The sequence below is a fragment of the Selaginella moellendorffii genome, unplaced genomic scaffold (genome assembly GCF_000143415.4).
Source record: "Selaginella moellendorffii unplaced genomic scaffold, v1.0 SELMOscaffold_0, whole genome shotgun sequence".
NCBI classification, from domain to species: domain Eukaryota; kingdom Viridiplantae; phylum Streptophyta; class Lycopodiopsida; order Selaginellales; family Selaginellaceae; genus Selaginella; species Selaginella moellendorffii.
The window spans coordinates 1,482,967-1,502,507 of NW_003314261.1; the positions used below are offsets into that span (position 1 = coordinate 1,482,967).

Below are 19,541 nucleotides of genomic sequence, written 5' to 3' on the forward strand. Positions count from 1 at the left end.
TGGGACGATATTTTAAAACACTATAGCTTAATGAGATCTTCATAGGTACTACCCCCATCTTTTGCTATTGAGGTGCCTTACCCATTTAGCTAGAATGAGCCATACCAAGTATCTAAATAAGTAGTGCCACTCACACTTGAATTAGGAGTATCGATTATTTGATCTTTTGGGAGAGCTAGAGTTAACTCTTGAACTCTTCACCATGTCACTTCACTTGTTCATCTATGTTTATTTTAGCTTTAGACTCTTCAATGTTCATATCATCACCACCATATGGATTTAGTCTTAGTCTTAGCCTTGGTCTTGGTCTCAATCTTGGACTTAGACTTGGTCTTGGCCTCCATCTCAGACTTGGCCTTGGACTTCATCTTCGACCCAGTCTTGATCTTTATATCGGTTTTGATTTCAAAATTGATTTTGGATTTAATCTTAGACTTGGTCTTGAACTCTATCTTGGACTTGGTCTCAGACTTAGTCCTAACACTTTCACGTATCACAACACTTATCATGTGTCAGTCCTTCTTATATCTCTTTTAAGAAACTTACTTATTGATCACTTTATACTTATTTATTGAACATTTTTTTGGGAGTTTTTCTCTTGCTCTCAACATTCTAAATCAAAGCTTTTAGTTTAAATATGTTATGTTTGTTGGACTTCTACTTCAACCACTGCCACTCAACAAACTTTTAGCTCCATTTTGGGGCTTAGAGATTTCTATCTTACACTCATTCATATGTCCTTGTTAGATTGGGCATTATATGCAGGTTCACATATTTGTGAAGGTGTTGTATAAATTCAATATAAGGGACTTCAAGTAAGCCATAAGTCTTTATGTCAATAGGGGAATAGCAATATATAGTCAGAGTCATCATTTTCAAGTTACAAGCCATCTTGCACCACACATCACTCCAAAAGTGTTTGATCCACCATAAATACATTATTATTGCTACATAAAAGAAAGATTTAATTTCACCTAGTTATGAACTTAAGAATCATATATAAATATTACATTATGGCCTTCACACATTAGGCCCTATTGAACTCCCCCATTTAATCTTTATATATGTGTTTTGGCTAGCAAAATTATAAAATTGTTTAACAATAGCATTTATAAATAGTTTATCCTCTCTTGTTCATTAACATGAGTATGCTTGTGATATAGTGGCTCCCTATGTAAATAAATAACACAAAGTGTGTGGTATTATTTAGAAATTTTAAACACATAGTGGTATTAATGATTCCATCTAAATAGATGTGCCAAGACTCTAGCTTGCAATATGTTGCATCAAGACTGAATTTTATGTGGTGGGGGAAATTTATTGTAAATTCACTAAAGCTCCATGGATAACTCCACATTGAAAAACACATAAAGAATCAACTTTAATCTCCTTCACAAAATTTGTTTTGGGCAAATATAGATTAATGTAACAGCTAACTCTATATCCAACATCTTTTAATTTGCCATTAACATATATAATCTTACATATCATAAAGTTCTCATATTATAAGAGAAACTCTTTAAAAAACACTTGTAACAACACTCTTGAGAGGATACACCTCTTCCGAGCTTTAATAGTGCAATATGCACCAATCCATTCTAAATAAAGTTAAGATTTCTTATTTTGTAGCCTTCCTTTAATTTAACATTTATATAACCAAAATCTTTTTTATTTATTGCAAAACCACTCACTCATAAAGTGCTTTTTATTACCCTCTTTATATAAAATGCCTCAGATGCATGGTAATAGCTTTTAAAAGGCACTCAAAATCCAGTTCACACTTTATTACAAGCCCTTCACCAATGCTTAAACCGTACTAACATACCAAATAAACTGATATGAAATTTAATTTTACATAGTGTTACAAAATTGCATACTTAGCACTAATCTCAACTTTGCCAAATCACCAATGCATGCCTATACCTTGAAAAAAAGTTAGATCCAAAAGATTATTTTATTAATCACACATATGTATTTAAAAAATTCAAGAACACATGTGTTTTAAATTGATATATTTTACAGTATATTACAATCTTTTTGCCATGCCATTAACCCCAGATACACCTTCTCTTTGGAGTTGTACCTTCCCTCAAAATTTACAATTATGTTTTGATTGTCATAGCTAAAGAAGTAAAAAAAGTATATATCAAGATATATATATAAGATAATTTACTATTTTTCCTTTTACACTTGAGATGTGAATAATGAAAATAAACAAGTAAATCACATCTTTAAAAATTATTTATCCACATAGTCTCTTTTTTTCCTCTTATAGCATAACTCAATAGTAAGTAAAAACAAAATTAAATAAATAATTTATGTTTATACAATTAAAAGACAACATCTATATATATTTAATGCTTTTCAAATAGCTCAATCTAAAGATTTATATTGGTTTTCTGTGGTTTTAATATACATTTAATATTACTATATGATACAACTATAAAATAATAATATCTACATTTGCAATATTTATTTATTCACTATCTATTTTTTATTTTTATTTTTGATCCAATATTCTAACATTTGAAGAATAATTTTTATTAGAAGCAAATCAAGTAAAAAAGCATGGTTGAGCAATTGTAATTACATGATAACTTTCCTAGATCAGCTATATCATCCTCTTATATTTGTTTAAGACTTTTTCTAGTCTTTACAAGAGATATTGTAAACATTATCATCTTATAAATGTCTTAAAAGAATAGACATTCCTGCAAATGAAAACTCCACGATTAATGTTTTTCTTGCTCAGGCCAAAAAGTAAAAGCATTAAGTATCATGTATAGATAAAACTTCTATAAAGCATTGAAGTTTTCTTCTATGCAAATCCAATGTAAAGACATATAGTTTCTTCAGATGTAATTTAAGCATTGTATCCTGCTTTGCAGGACCAAATGTGAAATTTGCAAATATTCAACTTATGCTCACTCACTAGATGAAAAGCCAGGTTACTACTCAATCTTGTTTTGCATTAAACATGCCTCCCCTATGACTAAGTTACTGTAGCACTACTTTTGTTAGCTTTCATCTCAAGCAGTAATAAGCTAGAGCTTGTCTCCAAGCACATGAGAAAGAGAAAGAAAGAAAGAAATCCACTCGCCTTTGTTTGAGGTCAAAGCATACAAAGCCAAGATGAATATAGATTCAATCACCAATGCATAAGTTCTCCTTCCCAATCCCTTGGCACAATCAGGCCAAATGTCAATCATGCCAGCACAGAGGTGAAGCTCAAGTGTAGCTATGGGATTGGAGAGTGCCCTTCTATTCCTCTTATAAACGATCCCTATAGGCCACATCAGCAACCAGAACTAACGAAAACCTTCCTGGACAATAACACAATCATTCAGCAAGAGCAGCACACTATCAGCCAGGTTCTAGAGTTGGGTGTTATAAATGTCAAGTTTTGGAGCTGTGGTGAACCGTGAGATAGAATCAAATTGACAGTAGTGGGTGACCTAAACTGCAAACTGAAAAACTTGACCAAATTTTTATTTTTGGTCTTATCTTATATTAGCATGGGTTGGATGATGTCATTGGAAAGACTTTTCGAGATATTGTTTGTTTCAATAATTGATCACGGTCCAGAAAACTTGTCATTCTTAGATGTTTTAGAAGAATAATGAATTAAAGTGAGTTTTTTCTTACACAAGAAAGACTCTATTTTTACAAAATAATTTTTTACAAGTAAATATCCTTGGGAAACATGTTAGCGTCGGGCGATCTACTTGAAGGACAAGATACCAGTTACTAAATGCCAAGAGCTTCAACAAAGGCTATTTGGTGACACACCACGAACTCTTAGACGAGGACACATTCTCTGGAGAAAAAAGAAATAGACATTCTCTATTTCCTCAGAAGTGACCGTTGGACGGGCCGGCTAAAATCGGTGAGCCCAGCGGAGTGCCAACCCAGTCCGATGCCTTGGGGGATTGAAGCCAAAAATCTCTCAGTGAAGCTACTGGCCTGTCCTTCCTTACTCCGTGCGTCCGGGGCAGTGGAGCATGAACAGTGATGGGCAGCGTCCACTCTCCCGTCTCCCTGTCTTTGATCTCGAGGGGATGTGCGTACTTCGACCACTCAACATTCCCTGGAGTGGCCACGAACTCGAAACGAAGAACCCACTGTACCGTGACGTGAGGAGTCGAGAAGGAAGCCGGGCCATCTAGAGGGATGGAGAAAAGGAAGTGCGTTTGTGAAACATCCGCGACAACTTCGTGATACTCGGATTGAATCTGTGCATCGTTTAGCGTTAATTGTCTAGCGTGAGAAGGCTACAACAAGAAAGGAAAGTCAAACAGTACCTTGGATATGACTTGCGAGTTCTTCCGGGAAGGATGCAAATGCAAAACGTTGAGTACTTCGCGAATCTCCAGCACGACTGAGACCTGCATTCTTCTCTTGTTACAGCTGGATACTTCACAATCATTCTCTCTCTCACCTCTAAGCACTTTCGAGAATCACTTTCTTCTGGAAAGCTGATAACCCCAGCAATCTGCAACGAGTAACGTCAAAAACGAGAGAGAGAAAGTGTGCACTTACAGTGTCTCCAAAGTAATGAACCGCATCAGGATTCTTGGGTGAAATACGCACAAGAACCTGATTGCCAAGCCTGATGTTGTAGGCTTTCCCCTTCACGTGGCCTGAAAGAAACAGCTCAACTTCTAGTTTGACGCCTCCGAAAATAGATTCACCTGGGGAGGAGTCGGTTTTCGAGTCATCCTCTTGCTCACTTGGAAAACCGTCCATCGGGAACCGATTCCATGGGCTCCAATTCCCAGAGAGCGATGTGTCCAGTGTCCTTTGAGAATGTTCTGCAAAGATAGATCTCAAAACAAAACACGACAACAAACTTCCAGTAACTTACTCGGGATTTCGTCTGCAAAAGATGCCATCAATATCTGCTTCTTCAATGCTGGTCGATTTGACTCTTCGCTTCTCGGCTGCGTCCTTGGAGTCAATGCAGGAGACTGGAGCACCAGCCGATCAAAGTTGTTCTCCAGACTTCCCTTCGGGCTATGGGAAACACTTTCGGATCCTTGACTAGATATATCGTCTTCTAAACCTGAGAAAGTACTAGCCGTCCCCGTCTGCCAGATAAAAACGTTGCATTTGCCAAGACTTCAACTAGTGGGCATTGTAGTCAACTCACCCATTCTGAGTAGGCGCTATTTTCTTTCCACTGCAATTCTGCCTCCACAAGAGACGATGGAACAATGCCTGTGCATTGAGACACTTGTTTTAACGAGATTGCTTGACAAGTCCAAAAAGAACTGACCGCCATTTTTATGGCTTTCGTTGAGCTCAGCTGAAAGTCCACTGTTGTTAGGCATCGTCCAAACGGTTATGGGAATGCGCTTCTCCTACACATGGTTCCAGCGTTCTCATATTAGGAAAATAAAACATTACATACCAGCGGAAGAGCAGCTTGTACCGATGAACTACCATTTTCAGTGGCAACAAATTTCCACCGAATAGTTGCGGTGAGATGGTAAAAGTATCGTACCGCTGTGCCTCTGAAGGACGGAGGAAGAAGCTTTGGTAGAACCGTGCGTACAAGATCTAAGCAAATTCACGACTTAAAAGACACTCGACATTTTTAATCGCTTCACCACAGGGAAACCAAAACTTACATGATCTCGTCAATCCGCCCTCGACGAAGACGCCACTAACCAAAGGTCCGCAAGATTCCAGAAAGATCCGTTCGCCTGTGAAGAGGTTTAAAAAATTTGCAAATTCGCCAGGCACGAACCTCTCTTTTGCTTCGATCCGGGAGGCTTTGGAGTGACGATCCATTGCGGATCGAGTTTCTCCGTCCCTCTCACCTCCACGGCAAATTCTTCCACCAAAATCAAGTCGCCGCAATCGGAAGCGCTGGCAGGGTTGGAAATCTCGACCGTAGCGGTGACAGCATCACCTGGCCTGTATACCTTCCGATCCAGGCGCAAATCCAGCAGCGGCGGCAGCTTGGATCGCGCTGCATTGGCGGCAGCGCCCGAGATCGCCCCCATTTCATCGCGAGAGGACGAGCTCCTGGGAAGAATATTTGCCCACATAAAAGCAACCTAAGTTAGGGCTTGGGAATAGGTTTTAGCCTTTAGGGTGTGATAGTAGTAGTAGCCGCCAGTGCTCTTGGTCTTTCTTTTCCCAAGTGATGAGAAAAAGTGGATGAAAATCAAGGATGATTGTTTTTCTATTTAAGTCTCTGATGGATATCACAATGGAGAAGATCAAGTGATGAGGCACAGTGCCTGCAAAACGAAAATGAGACCCACTGTGATTTTTCTACTCTATTTAAGTCTCTGATGATCTCCAAGAAACATTTCAAGTCCCAACTCTGGAATTTAGCATTAGAAATGTAAAACTTTGATTCTATAAACTAAATCTTAGATTCTTATATGTGCTTGTGTGAACTCTATGCGCTGTAGATTTTAGATATGAGTATGGGGAGCCTGGCTGTGCAATTGGGTTCCTTCCATGGCGCACAGATTCTCAACCCATCTACGGTGAAGAAGAAATTGAAGAGGAAATCTTTCTCTTTCTCAAGAGTGAATGCTCTATATGCAGATGATGGGGTAAGCCTGTAGACTTCCAGTCTTCAAATAGAAGAGAAAACCCTCCTTTTAGGAGATTGCACCTCAATCTAAAGGAGATGGCTTTTCTTTCTATGGTGGTAAGTCTTCTTGTTCTTGTTCTTGTTCTTCTTTTTCAGGGATAAATTTTCTTACAATAATGTAGGAAAATATTCGGATGAAAGAGATAAAACAGATGACTGGTGGGCACGTGGTGATTTTGTAAGTTAATTCTGTTTTCGTAGTTAAGCTTAAGCTAATTATTAAATATTTTTACATACTGCAGATGTATGCATACTCTCCTCAAGGATCATCAAACACAGTGAAAGAACCTTTGTTTGGTATGAAATTGGGTGCACAATCTCAAATATCTTCAAATGAGTATCGGTGAGGTTAGCATAGATGGTTTTAACAGTCATTAATTAGATATTTCTCAGATGGTTTTACGTTGAAGAAGGGACAAATAATAATCACACAATACTGCTTTTACATGGTTTATGTTCGCAGGTGATGGTGTATTACTTAGGACGAGCTAACATATGTAGATTTTCAGGCTTATTCTTTTAGACATGTTATTTCTATACTTGCCAAAGATTATCACGTTATAGCAGTTGATTGGTTGGGTAAGTTATATAGTTATGTCTTCTGTTCTATCATCATGGATAGGCTTTGGATTCTCGGACAAACCATTATATGGTAATGGATTTAATTATACAACTCAAGGTAATGAACATAGACTGTTTTTAATTTTGTAGACTGTTTTTGTTTTTTCTTAAAACCTGCAGAGTATACAAATGCGCTTAGCTGTTTGGTGGATCGATTAAAATCAAACCAAATTTCTATAGTTGCTCAGGTAACTAAACACTAAATCTTTTTAAAAGGATTTTTTAAAGCTTTTTAAGACAGGGACATTTTACACCTCCAGTCGTAGAATATATTAGCGCAAATCCTTTCAAAATAGTTAAACTTATCATGATTAATCCACCAGTAAGTAATCAAGAAACACAAAACATTATTTCATTTATTATTTCTTATACAGGTATCTAAAGAACACAGTGCTTTACCATCAAATCTCTTAGAATTTACAAATTTATTCTTAGGTGATATATTTTCCCAGGTAAACTAGAATTACAAGAGCTTTCTAGCTATAAAGATTTGCTTATGTCAGGATCCTTTTAAAGCAAGTGATGGTGCTATGTCAAGAATAAGTTATTATGCTATAACAGAGGAGGATAAAATGGTTTATAGAAAGCCATATTTATCATCAGGATCAGCTGGATTTGCACTAAAGTCTGTGATTAAAAGTTTTAAAAAAGAGTTAAAGGTAATGCATTTCTCTAATGAATAAATATATTCTTGCTAAACATTTGGCTATAGGATTCAATTTTATCAGTTCGATCTTTATTAACGTCTAAAAACTGGGAAACACCTATATATTTTATTGGTGGTTTGAACGACAGATGGCTAAATTATAAATCACTCAAAACCTTTTGTGAGGAGTTCCAATTTAAACTAATCACTTTAGACAAGGTATAGCAAATATTTCAACATTAGTTTTAATATATTATTTTCAGGGTGGACATCTTCTACAAGAAGACATTGAAATTGACCTAGCAAATATAATAACAGGTTTATTAAAAAGTCCATAAAATAACAAAAACCAACCAATCTATATATAGTCACCAGTTATATATCAGTTTTCATAGACTTAAAAAATGAATGGTTTTCTTTTCTCTTTATCACTAGTTCTTAATGTTTTACCATTAATTAAAACTCAAGTTGATCCATGTACAAAAGATGAAGATTGCATAAAAGGTTATGAATGCAGGAACTTTAATTGTTATGTACGTCCAAGTTGTTTTCCAGGTAATTTTACTCCTTTTCTTGTTTTAAGAATACATTGTTTTTTTGTAATAGCTGATGCTATTATAAAACTTTATAATGGTAAAACAAAGCAAGTGAAGGATATTTCTATTGGTGATAAGGTTTGTAGTTTTATAGAGCTTTAGTTCTTGCCTTTGATGGTGATGTTAATATGGGTAGGTTGCAATTCAAAATAAAAAAGGTATTATAGATTATTCTGATATATATGCTTTTGGACACCAAGATCTTAAAGCCTATAAAGAGTTTATTCATATTGATATTAGTAATAGAAAAAGCATTGAGTTATCTTCATTTCATTATATACCTGTTATATGTAAGTATGTTTGAAATAGTTATTATGGCCACTAATAGTTTTATCTTTAGATTCAAAATCAACTATTTACAAATATGCTAATGATGTTATATTAACTGATGTTTTATTAGCATTAGATGAAAAATCAGGAAAGATTATACCTTACAATATAACAGGTAAGAAAACTTATATTTTTTTCTTGTACTTATTTAAGTATTTTTAGATATTTATGTGGTAAAAAAATATGGCCTTTATAATCCATTCATATTATCTGGAGATTTAATTGTAAATGATATTGTAGTTTCAACACATAGTGATTGGTTTTTAGATGGGTTATTTAGATATTTTAAACTAAGTCATTTACTACCTCACATATATCATTTTATTTTGTTTCCTATTCAAGTTCTATATGAAAAGTTAACTTTTGAGATTTATTTAAAGATATACAGCTTTGTAACAAATAATAGTATTATATTCAATTATATTAGTGGCATTGTGAGAGCTACAGTTTTCTGGACGTTTTTTTCAAAACCAAAATACTAAAAAATGTAGAAAAACAATAGTAAATAAAGTGGATTTGAATTTCAATGTATTGCTTTAAACTCTCTCTCTCTCTCATTTTCTCTCTCTCTCTCTCATTTTCTCTCTCTCTCTCTCTTTCACACATACACACACACACAGAGAAAGAGAGAGATTGTTAGTGTTTTCTAACTTAAAGTAAAACTATTAACAATATATTCTATTGACGCTTTGTCAACAGTTGTGTGCTATGCATAGTAGGATAGTTGCTAGCACTTGAGTATAATAATAAAATTTGCTGTAATTTTTAGAGTTTTTACGATCAAACAATCAAAATAATATTAATACTCCGGTGCTCTTGGACTGAAGTACTGCTGGTATACACCACTCTCCACGATTTCCAGCATCCTGGTCGCATTTTTCTTGATACACCTTGGCAGCTTGAATTGAGAAACACTTCCACCCCTGGATGCGGCATCATCAGCGATTCGATTGAAAGTCCCTGGTGTCACAAGCCTCAGCTCCAGAGCTCCAATGGATCTCTCCATCCTCCCCCTGTGATACACCACGCTCAGTGATTCTTCCATCTTGTAGCAGCACTCTCCTGCCTTTTCCGGTTCCAAGTGAAGCTCGCTGGACAGCTCCCAGTAAATCACGTAGTGCGGAGGATTGGAGGAGAGGTCGGCATAGCTGGTGTAGTCCGTCAATCTTATTGCCTCCCCCTCCTTGCTCGTGACGCCATTTCGCAATGCCGCAAACGCGTTCATGACTGCGGTCTGGAGCTCCTTCTCGTCCGTTTTGTCCGAGTCGATGCTAAGTAGAACGTTCCTCCGGCAGACGAAGCTGAAGAGCGGAGCTTTGTTGTGGAAGCCCTCGACTCTAAGAACGTCACCCATGCGATATCTGTACAATCCTGATGGAAAGAGCCAGAAAAGATAAAGATACAAGCCAAGACAATGAACTGGAAACTATACCAGCGTTTGTCGTGATCACAAGCTCGTACTCGTGGCCTTGTTCCACATCAACGAGTTCCACGGGCTCTTCACGAGAAGCTTTCTCCTCCGATCGAGCCACCGGCAGAAACTCGTAGTAGGACGTCTCGGGCAGAAACATGTAGGAGATCTGGGACGGATCGCAAAGCGGCTTGAGATTCACTCCAAAGAAAGACTCCGAGGACGCGTAGATCATGGATGCTATTGGCAGGCCGTCGGTGAGATAGTCGACTTCTCCAACATACTGCTCCATAGCACCGGTGACGACTGTGTCGATAGCTTTGGCACTGGGCCACAGCTTCCGGACGATTCCTTTCAAGCTTCCACTCAAGCACGCCTCGTCGATCACGTTCGCAAGCTCTGGATCCGGCCTTAAGATCTTCTCCACGGCTTCTCTGCAAGCCGGATCCACAACTCTCTCGGACAAAGTTCCCGTTCGTATGTCCCTGGAAAGCTCCTGCCACCAGGCTTCGAGGCACCTTATCGACCTCACGAGCGCCGACGCAAAGAAGCAGCCCAGCTTCGTCACGTCTCGGGCGTGGATCAAACCACACAGCAAGTGGCAGTAGGAGGCTTGCACGCTGTCCGTGCAAAGTATCACCTCCAGGGGGCTTGTATAATCGTTGCTTGGATCGAAAAGCCAGTTGCGGAACTCTGGACTGTTGTAGTATCCCGTCAGTGCTGGATAAGCTGGAAGTCCTCCAGGAGTCTTGCGGCCACTTCTCACGTATAAGAAGTACAAAGCTTTGCCGGTCCTCAGTCCAGGCAAGTCCCTACAGATTCGAAGGAACAAACAATCATAAGCTTTGGAGGAAAATGACGACGAATACCTGTTGAGCAGAGCGGTGGCAAGATCAAAGAAGTAATCCGACACAGCATAGTGTCCCTCCGCTTTCGGGAACAGCTTGTGAGCCCCGCCGGAGGTCCCAGAGCTGCCAAAAGATCTTTGCAAAATCGACAAACTAGAGATAAACTTACCTCGTGAACATATCCGTGATAGGATTCGCAGAGAGCAAAGTAGAGGCCTCGCCGTCGGCAATTCGATTGATCTCATCCTTGATGTCTTCGTACTCAATGACCGGCGCTCTCTGCCGAAACACCTCCTTGGTTGCTGCTCGCAATCCATGCCTATTGAAGTAGTCTGTGGCGGCATTCTTCTCCAGGATCTCGGCCAGAACTTTATCCTGAGCCTCACCGGGACTCCAGCTCGAGCTCTCGAGCTTCTCAAGCAGGAGCTGCTCGTTCTCCATCGTCTAAACCCGGAAAGGCACAAGAGGTAAGAAATAAAAGAAGAGTCAAATATACCTCCGTTTGCAAGTGTTAAATCAGCACGTTTCTACTAACATAGTAAAATACAATACACACCAGAAGCTTTTGAAACAATCACAATGTCTGCTTGAATTATTGCTATGTGAAAAGAAGAAAGAAAAAAACGAAGCACAGACTTCGTTTGGAAGTGTTAAATCAGCACGTTTCTACTAACATAGTAAAATACAATACACACCAGAAGCTTTTGAAACAATCACAATGTCTGCTTGAATTATTGCTATGGGAAAAGAAGAAAGAAAAAAACGAAGCACAGACCTCATTTGGAAGTGTTAAATCAGCATGTTTCTACTAACATAGTTAAATACAATACGCACCAGAAGCTTTTGAAACAATCACTGCTTGAATTATTACAATGTGAAAACAAAAGAAAAATACGAAGCACAGACCTCGTTTGGTTTGAAGCAGAAACTTTTTTATTCTCACCAGCCCGCACCCAAAGCTTTTAAAACGCATCGACTGTTCTTGACACTGGCGACTTAAACTCGTCCCAGACCAGCTTCGCGCACTGATGGTTGAGCGAATCAATCTGTTCTCCCGCTTCCCCTCCAGCACTAGAGCCGGAGCTTCGGTCTCCAACTAGTAGAGCAGGAGGACTAGAGCTTTTGCCTCCAGCAATCGTCGAAGAAGCTCTATTGTTGTCATGAGATAAGCAAATCTCTGTCACCACCCCCGGACCGTTTGCAGCCAGCTTCGCCTGTGCTAGCCGGATCCTCTCGGCGCGAGAGCCAATCACCTGTCCCAGGATGGATGCCCCGATAGTGAAAGCCATAGCGAGCTTTGTCATGTTGACAGCCTTTCTCATCATAGCAATGAATGGCACTGCTGCATGGACCGCAACGAACCACTTCAGAGAGAACTTCTTTGTGTGTTCGCACCAGACCCCCAGCGGCATGTTGGTTGCCATCCCCAGGAGGCCGATTGCCAGGAGTTTGGATGGCAATGGTTGAGGCCTCAAGTTCTTTGCGAACAGGGTGGCTTGAGTGGCGATGATAGCCGGTGGACACCGGTACTTCATCCCTGAGGGTGGTTTGAACCACTTTGTGACGAGAGGTAGCACTCCAGAGCGTGCGATTGGGCAGTTCCCAGTTGCCAGCCACTCGGAGCCAAGAGCTTCGTGAAGATGGTCTTGAAAATGTTTCATTGAATCATCAGAAGGAAGAAGAAGGAAAAAAAAAAAATTCATGACAATGACAGGAAATGAATGCAAAGTTACAGTAATTTGATGAATCAAAACAAAGAAATCACACCATAGCAGTCCTAAGGATTATTGAAATGGAAGAACCTGGTTAATCGTATTGCTTGGTGGGCTTTGAAATTTTAGATATATAATTTTGATGTTGTTCATTGCCCAGGGAGTTTTATGACTGATGCTGATACTCTTTCTTGAACTCCTCTTCCTTCTTCACTCTCTTCTCATATTTCTGATGAGCTTGTTATTCCAGCATCTGTGAATTTTTTAAACAAGGATTCTGTACCGTCGACGGTTGTTATACTTGACATTTAATGTCCACAATGTGCAGAATAAGATCTACCTTCTCTTTGATGAGGTTCGCGAGGCTCCAAATATTGAGCCAAATATCGTTCTTAGACGTTGTTACAAGGTAATCATGCTATTATTACATCATTATTGAAGCGGAAGAACTTGGTTGATCGTATTGCTCGGTGGGCTTTGAAGATTCAGATATATAATTTTGATGTTGTTCATTGCCCGGGGAGTTCTATAGCTGATGCTAATTCCCTTTCTTGAGCTCTTCTTCCTTCTTCGCTTTCTTTTTATGTTTTTAACGAGCTTGTTGTTCTAGCATCTACAGATTTTCTACACAAGAATTCTGTGCTATCAACAGTTGCTATTCTTGATGTTCAGTGTCCATAAGATACAAAGCAAGATCTACCTTCTTTTGATGAAGTTCGTGAGGCTCAAAAGATTAAGTTGTGAATTCGAAAGCTTCAAGAAGGGTTTGAGAATCCTACATCACTTGCTGACGACTTACCATTCCGGCATTTAAGTTCTTAATATCGCCTTAAAAACAACTTTTTTTATTTTATGGGGATGGATTTTGATGATCATTTATGGCTGGTGGTGCCTTCAATGTTTATTCCACGATTTTTCCATGCATACTATGATTCTCCTATTTTAGGTGGGCATATGGGACATCATCATATGACCAAGAAGCTGCACAGATCTTTCTATTAGCTAAAGATGCGATGTGATGTTATCCGGTATATGTATAAATGCGTTTAGTATTAAGCACGTAATACTCCCCTTTATACTGCAGAAGGATGATTGGAGTCAATTGCAGTTTCCCATTCGTTTGAGTTGGTGGCATTTGATCTTATAGGACCTTTTCCATGATCGACTTTTGGTAGTGAGTATGTTATTATTGCTTCTAACTACTTGACTTGTTAGGTGAAAATTGGTGCTCTTGCTAGTGCCTCTGGAACTACTGTTAGATACTTCCTCCTTAATGAAGTGGTGTTCTAGCATTCTTCTCCGGAGCGGATTCTTTCGGTAATGGTCCCATATTTATAGTTAAGGCATTTCATGTTTTGACATCTTGGTTGGGAATACACCACACTTTCATGAGTGTTTATTATCCATAGTCAGACGGTTTAGTGGAATGGCTTGTTCAAACATTCAAAGGGATGATCGTTAAGTATATGAACTTTCAGCATTCGGATTGGGATGGTTATTTACTGTTTTTTCAATATACATATGTCACAAGGGTGCAAAATTATATTGGTGTTTCACTATATAAACTCCTATATGGTCATGATCCAATATTACCAACGGAGTTGGGTTTACCTTTGCAATTGCCACGAGCTACCGATGCTAGGTCGTGGGATCAGTTTTTGATGAGCATTCTTCCACTTGTCCAAATAGAGTCTACTAAATACCTAAGCCACATACAAGTGGGACAATAACGACACTACAATTCACATCATTGTTCACCTACAGAGTACAAAGTGGATGACTTGGTGTTAGTCTATTTTCCCCATCTTATGATACATAGTTTATCTAAAAGGCTCCTTGCTTAGTGAAAAGGGCCATATCAAGTATTGTGGCAAGTTAGACCACACGTTTATGAGATATGGCATAATGTCAAGTAAGTTAATCCTCCAAAAATTGTGCATGTGCAACAGTTGAAATATTTTGTACAAAGGGATTAGGAATAACTGATACCATCTACAAATCCACCAATGCCTCCTGTTGATGGTAGGGATGATATGAGATTCAAGTGTATGGTTACAATGCCGTATATTATAATTAGCATAGTGGGATTTTAGTAGCTGTTGGATTGGTTTTAATTTGGACCACTCACTCCTATATATAAACTAGGGTTTTTGAGCTAATAGATATGCATAATTTTATTATTCCCTAGACATAATACTTGGTTTTTAGATGGGTTATTTAAATATTTTAAACTAAGTCATTTACTACCTGATATATATCATTTTATTTTGTTTCCTATTCAAATTCTATATAAAAAGTTAACTTATGAGATTTATTTAAAGATACACAGCTTTATAACAAATAAAGGTACTATACTGAATTATATTAGTGGCATTGTGACAGCTACAATTTTATAGATGCTTATTCAAAATCAATATACTAAATAAAGGTTAAAAATGTAGAAAAAATAGCAAATAAAGTGGGATTTTAAGCATTTGAATTTCAGTGTATTACTCTGAACTCTCTTGTTAGTGTTTTCTAAGTTAAGGTGATGAAACTATTGATCATATATTCTACTGACGCTTGACAACAGTTGTGTGCTATGCAGTTTATAGTACGATAGTTGCTAGCACTTGAGTATAATAATAAAATTTGCTGTAATTTTTAGAGTTTTTACGATCAAACAATCAAAATAATATTAATACTCCGGTGCTCTTGGACTGAAGTACTGCTGGTATACACCACTCTCCACGATTTCCAGCATCCTGGTCGCATTTTTCTTGATACACCTTGGCAGCTTGAATTGAGAAACACTTCCACCCCTGGATGCGGCATCATCAGCGATTCGATTGAAAGTCCCTGGTGTCACAAGCCTCATCTCCAGAGCTCCAATGGATCTCTCCATCCTCCCCCTGTGATACACCACGCTCAGTGATTCTTCCATCTTGTAGCAGCACTCTCCTGCCTTTTCCGGTTCCAAGTGAAGCGCGCTGGACAGCTCCCAGTAAATCACGTAGTGCGGAGGATTGGAGGAGAGGTCGGCATAGCTGGTGTAGTCCGTCAATCTTATTGCCTCCCCCTCCTTGCTCGTGACGCCATTTCGCAATGCCGCAAACGCGTTCATGACTGCGGTCTGGAGCTCCTTCTCGTCCGTTTTGTCCGAGTCGATGCTAAGTAGAACGTTCCTCCGGCAGACGAAGCTGAAGAGCGGAGCTTTGTTGTGGAAGCCCTCGACTCTAAGAACGTCACCCATGCGATATCTGTACAATCCTGATGGAAAGAGCCAGAAAAGATAAAGATACAAGCCAAGACAATGAACTGGAAACTATACCAGCGTTTGTCGTGATCACAAGCTCGTACTCGTGGCCTTGTTCCACATCAACGAGTTCCACGGGCTCTTCACGAGAAACTTTCTCCTCCGATCGAGCCACCGGCAGAAACTCGTAGTAGGAGGTCTCGGGCAGAAACATGTAGGAGATCTGGGACGGCTCGCAAAGCGGCTTGAGATTCACTCCAAAGAAAGACTCCGAGGACGCGTAGATCATCGACGCTATTGGCAGGCCGTCGGTGAGATAGTCGACTTCTCCAACATACTGCTCCATAGCACCGGTGACGACTGTGTCGATAGCTTTGGCACTGGGCCACAGCTTCCGGACGATTCCTTTCAAGCTTCCACTCGAGCACGCCTCGTCGATCACGTTCGCAAGCTCTGGATCCGGCCTTAAGATCTTCTCCACGGCTTCTCTGCAAGCCGGATCCACAACTCTCTCGGACAAAGTTCCCGTTCGTATGTCCCTGGAAAGCTCCTGCCACCAGGCTTCGAGGCACCTTATCGACCTCACGAGCGCCGACGCAAAGAAGCAGCCCAGCTTCGTCACGTCTCGGGCGTGGATCAAACCACACAGCAAGTGGCAGTAGGAGGCTTGCACGCTGTCCGTGCAAAGTATCACCTCCATGGGGCTTGTGTAGTCGTTGCTTGGATCGAAAGGCCGGTTGCGGAACTCTAGACTGTTGTAGTATCCCGTCAGTGCTGGATAAGCTGGAAGCCCTCCAGGAGTCTTGCGGCCACTTCTCACGTATAAGAAGTACAAAGCCTTTCCGGTTCTCAGTCCAGGCAAGTCCCTACAGATTCGAAGGAACAAACAATCATAAACTTTGGAGGAAAATGACGACGAACACCTGTTGAGAAGAGCGGTTGCAAGATCAAAGAAGTATTTCGACACAGCATAGTGTCCCTCCACTTTCGGGAACAGCTTGTGAGCCCCGCCGGAGGTCCCAGAGCTACCACAAAGTCTTTGCGAAATCGACAAAAACTAGAGATAAGCTTACCTCGTGAACATATCCGCGATAGGATTCGCACAGAGCAAAGTAGAGGCCTCGCCGTCGGCAATTCGATTGATCTCATCCTTGATGTCTTCGTACTCAATGACCGGCGCTCTCTGCCGAAACACCTCCTTGGTTGCTGCTCGCAATCCATGCCTGTTGAAGTAGTCTGTGGCGGCATTCTTCTCCAGGATCTCGGCCAGAACTTTATCCTGAGCCTCACCGGGACTCCAGCTCGAGCTCTCGAGCTTCTCAAGCAGGAGCTGCTCGTTCTCCATCGCCTAAACCCGGAAAGGAAACGGGGCACAAGAGGTAAGAAATAAACGAAGAGTCAAACATACCTCCCTTTGGAAGAGTTAAATCAGCACGTTTCTACTGACACGGTAAAATACAATACACACCAGAAGCTTTAAAAACAATCACAATTTTTGCTTGAATTATTGCAATGTGGAAAGAAGAAAGAAAAAAACGAAGCACAGACCTCGTTTGGTTTGAAGCAGAAACTTTTTTATTCTCACCAGCCCGCACCGAAAGCTTTTAAAACGCATCGACTGTTCTTGACACTGGCGACTTAAACTCGTCCCAGACCAGCTTCGCGCACTGATGGTTGAGCGAATCAATCTGTTCTTCCGCTTCCCCTCCAGAACCAGAAGCGGAGCTTCGGTCTCCAACTAGTAGAGCAGGAGGACTAGAGCTTTTGCCTCTAGCAATCGTCGAAGAAGCTCTGTTGTTGTCACGAGATAAGCAAATCTCTGTCACCACCCCCGGACCGTTTGCAGCCAGCTTCGCCTGTGCTAGCCGGATCCTCTCGGCGCGAGAGCCAATCACTTGTCCCAGGATGGATGCCCCGATAGTGAAAGCCATAGCGAGCTTCGGCATGTTGACGGCCTTTCTCATCATAGCAATGAATGGCACCGCTGCATGGACCGCGACGAACCACTCCGGAGAGAACTTCTTTGTGTGTTCGCGCCAGACCCCCAGCGGCACGTTGGTTGCCATCCCCAGGAGGCCGATTGCCAGGAGTTTGGATGGCAATGGTTGAGGCCTCAAGTTCTTTGCGAACGCAGTTCTCGCCAGGGCGGCTCGAGCGGCGACGATAGCTGGTGGACACCGGTACTTCATCCCTGAGGGTGGTTTGAACCACTTTGCGACGAGAGGTAGCACTCCACTTACTGCTCGACAAGAGCGTGCGATCGGGCAGTTCCCAGTTGCCAGCCACTCGGAGCCAAGAGCTTCGTGAAGATGGTCCTGAAAATATGTTTCACTGAATCATCAGAAGGACGAAGAAAAAAAAATAAAAAATCGTGAAGAACATTATCAGAGAGCCAACGATGACAGGAAATGAAATGCAAAGGTGCAGTAATTTGATGAATCAAAACGAAGAAAACAAAGCAAAGGAGCAAGCAAAGGAGCAATCCAAGGAAAACAAGAAATCACACCACAGCACTCCCAAGGAAGAAAAGAAAGTGTACCTTGTTTTGTTTCGATTCAGACTCCTTGCGCTCCTTCTTTTTCTTCTGTTGCTTGGCCATGAACGCGTCAAAATTAAATCTCCCGGCTCCAAACGAGGAGAGACTTATGGTAGCCGCGGATGCCGCCAGTGGATGGAAGCCCATCTTGGGGACTTCCAGGGTCTCGGCGCCATCGTCAGCCTTGTTCCGGGAGAGCGGAATCACACCATCCTTGCCGTGGAACAGTCGAAATGCGGTGTCGAAACCAGGGCCATCCTCAAAAATTGGCCCTCTCGATCCGCGCAGCTGAAGAAGAGGGGGGCAAAATTTTCAGATCCCGAGCTAAATTTCCAGAATCTCGAGGCGCTTACCGGGTTGGGGAACTTGATGGGAGCAAAGCTGCTGAAATTGAACGAGGTCGGCTCGCCAATGTTCCTCAGGAATGGGCATCGCTCCACGCCCTCGGCGATCGTGCTACTGTCGCACGCCATCGCTGCTGCTTGCAAGCCCTGATCCCTCTACCTCGGCGCTTGGAACTTCCAAACCCTAGCTGCGAGCTAACAATTGCCCACCACAATGACGGCAGCCAAGTCGTGTTTCCTCTGCGGACTTGAGCGTGGATTCCAATCCACTTTGCGGAAGCGTGCAAAGCGTGTGGTAGGCACAAGAGTTAACGGCCCATACTTGCCGATCCTGAGTCAAATCTAACGTAAGCTGTATTTTCAGAATGTTCTACAAGAAACTTCTACCAATTCTTAATAGTGCCCTAGGTCTACGCTTACCCTTAACATTAAGGGCCAAATTTTAGGAAGTTTGAACCATTAGGCTCAAAACCATTTCCATAAATTTAACAGTGAGTATTGATAATGTATCATTACCTTTAAAAAGTAATTATTTGTGTTAGCAGCATTGCCATTGACCTCTCCTCTCTTTAGAAAAGTGCTCTAGTCAACTCTTGGACTCTCTCTCTCGATGACCAATCTCTGCGCTGCACTGGAGCTGTGCCTTGAG

At 40.9% G+C, this 19,541-nt stretch overlaps 6 protein-coding genes across 8 annotated transcripts; 1 reads left to right on the forward strand and 5 right to left on the reverse strand.

Annotated features, from left to right (window-relative positions):
• Positions 1 to 3,744: 3,744 nt before the first annotated feature.
• LOC9663136 lies at positions 3,745 to 6,063 on the reverse strand. The gene is made up of 11 exons (XM_024674735.1): positions 5,750 to 6,063; positions 5,631 to 5,705; positions 5,411 to 5,559; positions 5,276 to 5,360; positions 5,150 to 5,217; positions 4,865 to 5,087; positions 4,692 to 4,811; positions 4,540 to 4,640; positions 4,439 to 4,492; positions 4,302 to 4,385; positions 3,745 to 4,232 (listed from the first exon to the last, which is right to left on the reverse strand). The coding sequence occupies exons 1-11, from the start codon at positions 6,051 to 6,053 to the stop codon at positions 3,852 to 3,854; spliced, it is 1,644 nt and encodes a 547-aa protein (XP_024530503.1). The 5' UTR covers positions 6,054 to 6,063; the 3' UTR covers positions 3,745 to 3,851.
• Positions 6,064 to 6,344: 281 nt separating this feature from the next.
• LOC9633554 (haloalkane dehalogenase) lies at positions 6,345 to 8,241 on the forward strand. 3 transcript variants are annotated; one of them, XM_024674744.1, is made up of 13 exons: positions 6,345 to 6,572; positions 6,625 to 6,670; positions 6,736 to 6,791; positions 6,856 to 6,956; positions 7,007 to 7,076; positions 7,123 to 7,192; positions 7,236 to 7,292; positions 7,355 to 7,422; positions 7,476 to 7,556; positions 7,609 to 7,686; positions 7,738 to 7,893; positions 7,947 to 8,099; positions 8,144 to 8,241. In XM_024674744.1, exons 1-13 carry the CDS (start codon positions 6,435 to 6,437, stop codon positions 8,216 to 8,218), a joined length of 1,149 nt encoding a protein of 382 aa, XP_024530512.1. In that variant the 5' UTR covers positions 6,345 to 6,434; the 3' UTR covers positions 8,219 to 8,241. The 3 variants fall into 3 exon arrangements, with proteins under 3 accessions (XP_024530512.1, XP_024530515.1, XP_024530522.1); XM_024674747.1 differs by lacking the exon at positions 8,144 to 8,241 and having other exon boundaries at positions 7,963 to 8,080; XM_024674754.1 differs by lacking the exons at positions 7,738 to 7,893; positions 7,947 to 8,099; positions 8,144 to 8,241 and having other exon boundaries at positions 7,463 to 7,556; positions 7,609 to 7,683.
• Positions 8,242 to 9,540: 1,299 nt separating this feature from the next.
• On the reverse strand, positions 9,541 to 11,578 carry LOC9633555 (indole-3-acetic acid-amido synthetase GH3.6). The gene is made up of 5 exons (XM_024675778.1): positions 11,562 to 11,578; positions 11,235 to 11,509; positions 11,087 to 11,188; positions 10,239 to 11,029; positions 9,541 to 10,177 (listed from the first exon to the last, which is right to left on the reverse strand). The coding sequence occupies exons 2-5, from the start codon at positions 11,504 to 11,506 to the stop codon at positions 9,606 to 9,608; spliced, it is 1,737 nt and encodes a 578-aa protein (XP_024531546.1). The 5' UTR covers positions 11,507 to 11,509; positions 11,562 to 11,578; the 3' UTR covers positions 9,541 to 9,605.
• Positions 11,579 to 12,027: 449 nt separating this feature from the next.
• Positions 12,028 to 12,726, reverse strand: LOC9663137. The gene has a single exon (XM_002960777.1). The coding sequence runs from the start codon at positions 12,724 to 12,726 to the stop codon at positions 12,028 to 12,030; it is 699 nt and encodes a 232-aa protein (XP_002960823.1).
• Positions 12,727 to 15,389: 2,663 nt separating this feature from the next.
• Positions 15,390 to 17,453, reverse strand: LOC9633556 (indole-3-acetic acid-amido synthetase GH3.6). The gene is made up of 4 exons (XM_002960778.2): positions 17,086 to 17,453; positions 16,936 to 17,037; positions 16,088 to 16,878; positions 15,390 to 16,026 (listed from the first exon to the last, which is right to left on the reverse strand). Exons 1-4 carry the CDS (start codon positions 17,355 to 17,357, stop codon positions 15,455 to 15,457), a joined length of 1,737 nt encoding a protein of 578 aa, XP_002960824.1. The 5' UTR covers positions 17,358 to 17,453; the 3' UTR covers positions 15,390 to 15,454.
• A 34-nt stretch (positions 17,454 to 17,487) lies between these two features.
• Positions 17,488 to 19,204, reverse strand: LOC9633557. Its single transcript, XM_024675797.1, has 3 exons — positions 18,902 to 19,204; positions 18,552 to 18,836; positions 17,488 to 18,327 (listed from the first exon to the last, which is right to left on the reverse strand). Exons 1-3 carry the CDS (start codon positions 19,019 to 19,021, stop codon positions 17,617 to 17,619), a joined length of 1,116 nt encoding a protein of 371 aa, XP_024531565.1. The 5' UTR covers positions 19,022 to 19,204; the 3' UTR covers positions 17,488 to 17,616.
• Positions 19,205 to 19,541: the final 337 nt, after the last annotated feature.